Source organism: Helobdella robusta, assembly GCF_000326865.2.
Source record: "Helobdella robusta unplaced genomic scaffold HELROscaffold_2, whole genome shotgun sequence".
In the NCBI taxonomy this organism is placed as follows: Eukaryota; Metazoa; Annelida; class Clitellata; order Rhynchobdellida; family Glossiphoniidae; genus Helobdella; species Helobdella robusta.
In genome coordinates, this window is record NW_008704083.1 from 8561393 (window position 1) to 8567746 (window position 6354).

Genomic DNA, 6354 nt, shown 5'->3' on the forward strand with positions numbered 1-6354 from the left:
ATTGCTGAAAGCCTTAAACATCAACAGACTCCGATGAAGTCATTCAATCAGCAAAGGAGTAACAGCACGGATTCACTTTTAAAATCAACATGTAAAAAATCTTCACGCCCATGTAGAGATAAATCGGCTAAAGCCACTAAAGGTCATACACCTAGAAAGATCAGCAACGGAGGTGATCGATTTATTCCTAGTCGATCGACATCCCAAATCACATTGGGTCAGTACCTAATGTACCAGAGCAACAAGGATGATGATGATGTCTTTCTTAGTCCATCAAAACAGCACTATCAAAAAGTTATGAGTGAAAACCTTAATGGAGACACTCTGAGCAGCCAAATTCTAAAATTTGACCAAAAACCATCAGATAATTGTAAGTTATCTAATTAATAATTTAATTATTTCATGGTTAAAATTTTTTAAATTATTTATTTAATGATTAAACATGATAATTAATGATGATGATAATTATCACAGGCTGCAAATCGAACTTGAAGATACTATACAGTTCTTCTAAGGTTCAATCCTCGACCACAAAGTCCATGCGCCACATTCCTCAATCCCCTGAACGGATCCTTGATGCTCCAGACATGCTTGACGACTACTGTATGTAAACTAATCATGTTTTGAATTCAATCACTTCAAATCTTCATTAATTTTTGTTTGCAATCACTTATCATTATGTTATCACTTATCATATTTCAAAATGTTAATTTAATTATTAATAACTTATAATTTCAGATTTGAATCTGCTTGATTGGTCAAGTCAGAACATGCTTGCAGTCAGTCTCGGATCCACAGTGTACCTCTGGAATGCCACCACAAGTGACATCCAGGTCTTGTTAGAATTGGAGGAACCCACCTACGTTGCATCGGTTGCATGGACTGCTGATGGCAACCATCTTGCTGTTGGAACGAGTGGCAATGAAGTTCAGGTTTGTTTTAGTAGAGAGTTCATGAATGTGAATATGAGTGTTTGGGTGTGAGCTCAAATAAAAATGACTTTAAAACAATTTCGAAAACATTTAATGATTATTTGTGAACAATAACCAATTTTTACGATCTTGCAGTTATGGGATGTAATGAGACAGAAAAAACTGAGATACATGAGGGGGCATGAGGCAAGGGTTGGATCGCTTTCGTGGAACGAAAATATTCTCAGCAGTGGATCAAAAAGTGGCTTCATACACCACCATGATGTGCGCATGCCTAATCATCTGGTTGAAAATTGGCAGGCTCACCAGCAGGAAGTATGTGGCCTCAAGTGGTCGACGGATAGTAGGTACCTGGCAAGTGGAGGCAATGATAACGTGCTCAACATTTATTCCAGTTTGCATGGTTTCAATTATACTTCCAAAGTTCCTTTGTATTCATTCACCGATCATACAGCTGCTGTTAAGGCATTGGCCTGGTGTCCATGGCAACCAAATTTGTTGGCTAGTGGTGGTGGGACTGCTGACCAACAAATCAGGTTTTGGAATTGTAACATGGGAGTCATGGTGAACAGCGTAAACACCAGATCTCAGGTCTGCTCAATACTGTGGTCGAAAGAATACAATGAGTTTGTTTCCAGTCATGGATTCGAACACAACCAGTTGATCATCTGGTCATACCCCAAACTGGAGAGGATCACCGAACTGACTGGTCACACCTCACGAGTTCTCCACCTCGGAATGTCGCCAGATGGAAGTGTAGTTGTTTCTGCAGCTGCTGACGAAACGTTGAGATTGTGGAAATGTTTTGCTGTCGATCCGAAGAAGAAGAAGAAGAGTGAGAGGTCATCAAGATACAATTCTACCATGAATGCGCTGCAGTGCCTTAGATGAGTAGCGAGAAGAAGGGTAGAGACATTTTTGTGGGCGTGTACATATTATTTTTGTTTGTGCGATGCATGATTATAACTATGCATACATCCTTAATGCATATATTTTCCTATCTGCTTGCATCGTTGCATACGTGTTTAATTAACATGTATGCCTATTGGCTTGCATTGTATGAATGCTGTTGTATTAACTTTTCTCTGCTTGCTACGTTTGAAATAGATGAAAAATTCTCTTGCAGTGTACCTACGAGTAGATAGTGACAGATTGTGATTGTTATGACATCGATACTTTAATGAATATCAACTATTTGAAACTGGAAATTGGTATTATTTTATGATTTCCCAATTATCCAAGCATGTTGTAATTATAATTATTATTACTATTTTATTTTTTGTTACTTTTGATATTTTGACTTCCGTATATTTGATCTATTAAATAAATATATAATCGTATACATAGATTTCTTGAACTTGTTAATTTTATTGAGAAAGATGATGGATGACGATGCATGTCAAGTAAAATGAGTAAAAATAATTATAATCGGGATAGCACAGCAATGGCGTGTTTTGGCATTTCTTGTTTATTCAAAAAAGAAATGCCAGATCCAGAGGGTTATTTGAGCATTAGTATTTGTTTCATACGTGCTTACGTGTAATTATATTAATTATATAATTTATAAAGATTTTAGAGCATATATTTTATTTATACATTGTACATTTATATGTTTTATTACTATATGTACGTTTATGTATGTACGTATGTATTTGTATTTATGTATAATAATATTTATACATGTATTTGTATAAACAGTAAATTAACTAAAAAGCGAATTATAATAAAGAGATACAATGAATGTTTGTTTGTGTGTGAGTCGTCATTACAACAATGTTAACTATTGTTAATGTACAAAAAGGCTAATATCCTGCACGGTCATTAATATTCCCACATGACCGCCTTCTGCACGTCCTTGCCTTTTGCACTGATGATTCCATTTTGTTCGCCGATGAGGTAGCATCCGTTTGCCGCCTTGATCGCCATCTTGGTGTACTTCCTTAACTCGATGATAAACGGGTGGGGTTCTGAACTGTCTGCATTCACGTTTCCTTCGCCATCTATGGACCAATATCTTCCGTTGTGGCCTTTTTGCAAGTTTATATTTTTTAATTATTTTTTCAGATGTTTGTTTTAAATGAAATCAAATAATGTCTATCTGTATGTTGTGTTTGCAACGGGATTGCTGTATGTGCGGATTCGTACGAATTGAATGTGCGTGAAGATGGTTGAATGAGAATGAAGGAACATACATAAGGTGCCAATGAATTGAATGTGCGTGAAGATGGTTGAATGTGAATGAAGGAACATACATAAAGGCGCCAATGCCGATGAATGGAATGCACCGCTGATTCTCTCATTAATTTCAAATGAAAGCTGCATGTTCGTCGTAGAACTTATTAACACAAGTGTTAATGGTTTTCAGGTCGATTTAATTTACTGACAGTCATTTTGCAGCATAAAATATTTCTACGCTATCAACTTTAAGAATACCATTTATTACTATATATGTCTTCACCAATATTTTCTTCATATTATTTGATTTCACTCCCACTAAATACATCCTTTACGTTCTATATTCATAAATTGCATTCTCATCGTTCCATACATTGCATGCCGTTATCATCCGTGCGTCTGACATAATTTGATTTGAAGAATAAAAAAATTACCTTTGAAATAATATTCTCCACATTTTTTGGCGGGTTTGTGTTCAACGAAAATGATGTCGTGAATTGTTTTGTTGCATTCGTAACGTGGGTTGTTCTGGGTCCTGAAGCCAACGAAGCCAAACTCAGATTTGAGGACGAGGATGGGTCTGTTTATAATCCTCGCGTAGAAGTGTTCCTTCTCACTAACAGAGTCAGACTGTGCGTACAAACTTCCATTCATTTTGGCCGATACAAACTTCCCATTGCTCGCCCTCAGGGTTATGGCCCCGTTAGGTAGCCAGTCTACTGTGAATAACTCGTTTGGATTGCTGGATTGGGATGTTGAAAATGAAAAATTACTACTAATTCAATTACGAACAAACATTTTATTAAAACTTGAATAAAATCTTCGAGATATTATACGTAATTTGGTAATTTAAATGTTTTCAGTTGAAAAAATTTGTTAAGTTGAATAAATCAGTAAATAAAAGTTTGAAATGGAACGCACTTTCCATTGCCAATGCATTGAATTCCGTTAGAAGCGGGATCGAAGCACCAGTAGTTGTTCTCGCACGTCTTCACCCGCCACTGGTGCGTCCGCAGGTCGAATTCGATCTGGAAGGTCTCCTTGTCACTGAGGTCGTTTATGTCCGTGTCCTGATTGGCTGACATGTCGATGCCTGACAGTTTTATAAAAAAAATGTTCTTTATGTTCAATAAATTCAAATTTAAAATTTGATATACTGATGAACAATTGTCGCACCTTGCTTGAGAGACACCATCTTGCCGTTATGAGCAATGAAGTAGACTTGAGCCTGGCTGTCCTCAATGCTGAACAACTCATCCTTGCCAGCTGATTTGTTCTTCGACTGGACAACGGCATCTTTCCCGATGGCCGTTAAATATTTTCCGCTATGATCTTTTAAGGCCAGTCCACAATACATCCCTGATTTTAACTCTATCGTGAAGAGCGTGTCGGAGCTCGGTTGATCAACTAGGCTGCCGTTGAAATGAAGATACCGGTCATCACATGTCTTCACTCCGTACCTACCTTCGATGAATTCGATGGTGATAAGTGCGTCGGCACCCCACGGAGTAATCTCGTCCACTTGCAGATGGTTTGTTTTGCTGTTCAAACGTGCGTACTTGTTTCTGCCGTAGTTTCTCAAGTTTATCTGTGTGTTCATATATTTTGAATGACTTTTAAATTTCTGGTTTTGCAGAATAAATTTTTATTGAAAAATTTAAACAAAGGCTTTGTTCTTTTGTTTACACAGTGTTTTATCATCTGTTGCCACGTGTTCATGTTTCTTCCTATCACTTGCTATCTCTCCTTACTACCTCTCTCTACATCTTACTATCTCTCTCTCTCTATCTCTCTCTCTCTATCTCTTACTATCTCTCCTTTACTTTCTGCCGCAACATCAATGTGTACAGTCCATGTAAACTCTATGTGGCAGATAACAGCATTAAATATTCATGAGTTTATTTGGCAATCAACTGAATATTCAAGGCACACAAGCGCACACTCTTTAACGAGTTGTACGAACATGTACACCGTACAGGATATTCATTCCATACTTATTCATGCAAATGTTGGCTTTTATACCAAAATGAAAACAATTTAAATATTTAAAAATGCAACTTTCGGATGAAATATTAATTGCAAATAACAACAACTAAATTTGTATGGAATCAAATAAAAATTAGATTTTTTTTCGAAACAGCATCCATCTATCAAGCAATTCGCAGATACAAACCTGGGGGTGGACGGCTAGGTGGGCGTACCACCACTCGGCAGCACCCGGTTGCTTTTCGTGGCACTGCACAATTTCATCGGTACCACCAAGGTACAGACCGGTACTTCTATTACATATCGCCCATCTCCCTGACTGATCCGGACAATAGTATATTACGAATTTCTGCGCATCACCTTTCGATTCTGAGTCACATGTGGCATTCCCTTTCTTATCTCCGGCCAAATATCTGCCCAGGTGACTCTTGATGTATATCGTGTCCTCCTCGTTTGCGTCCTGCTCCACTGTCCACAGCTGCTTCTTTCGCAGCGAAGCACCGGAGGCGTTGATCTTGAAGCCGAAAGTTTCGGCCGTCAAGTATTTCAACTGGTGGTTCACCAAACCAACTTTCCATATTTGAGTTTGAGGTGAGGACCGGTTGTTCATTGTTGATCGTTAAAATTGTTGATCTTATTAATGGTGTTGTCGAACTTGTACTAGCTGTTTGGTTTTATTACGTAGACTTTCTAATACGAATAAAGTTAAATGTTGACGATGTTGTGGACGAGTATGTTGTGGCGGTGACGATGTTTCAGTAACAATGTTGCGATCAGAAGATGTCAAATTCAACAATATATTTGAAAGTTCAGTCCGAGTAGTTGGCGCATAAGTACCTTCCAACCAACCGGGAAGTTACAACTAAAACTTAATCAGACCCGTTCACGATTATTTATTGAAATAGTTTCTCGTTACAAGTATGGTAAATCTATAAAGCACAAACAAATATATGTTCTTATCGTGTATACATTCATACACGTATTTCGTTAGGTATAAATACACGCGTGTAGCTAGACATACGTATAGATGTATATCACATAGCTCATTATTGTATATTTATGTAACATAATTGCATACGCACAAATTTGTGTGTTTTGTTTGTGTAGTAGTACCTTATTACAAGCTATTAATTAGCGCAAACATTCAGGTTGTCGTTGCGTAACGTTTAAACAAATTAGTAAAATGTTGGACCAAAAATATGCGAAACAGACATTCTGCTAGTTTTGTAAAAATGTTTAAATCCAAATAATTTTGTTACAC

General features: G+C 37.3%; 1 protein-coding gene across 1 annotated transcript; it reads right to left on the bottom strand.

Moving 5' to 3' along the window:
• Nucleotides 1–1296: 1296 nt before the first annotated feature.
• HELRODRAFT_184944 (hypothetical protein) lies at nt 1297–6064 on the bottom strand. Its single transcript, XM_009017707.1, has 5 exons — nt 5281–6064; nt 4284–4695; nt 4029–4200; nt 3542–3849; nt 1297–2959 (listed from the first exon to the last, which is right to left on the bottom strand). Exons 1-5 carry the CDS (start codon nt 5701–5703, stop codon nt 2754–2756), a joined length of 1521 nt encoding a protein of 506 aa, XP_009015955.1. The 5' UTR covers nt 5704–6064; the 3' UTR covers nt 1297–2753.
• Nucleotides 6065–6354: the final 290 nt, after the last annotated feature.

Excerpts from the sequence above, each read along its gene's own strand:
- HELRODRAFT_184944 (XM_009017707.1), bottom strand. The coding sequence starts at position 5,703 with ATGAACAACCGGTCCTCACCTCAAACTCAAATATGGAAAGTTGGTTTG. Across the intron at positions 4,201-4,283 it reads GATGGTGTCTCTCAAGCAAG|GCATCGACATGTCAGCCAAT; the intron begins GTGCGACAATTG and ends TAAAACTGTCAG. Across the intron at positions 3,850-4,028 it reads CAATGCATTGGCAATGGAAA|CAATCCAAACGAGTTATTCA; the intron begins GTGCGTTCCATT and ends ATCCCAATCCAG.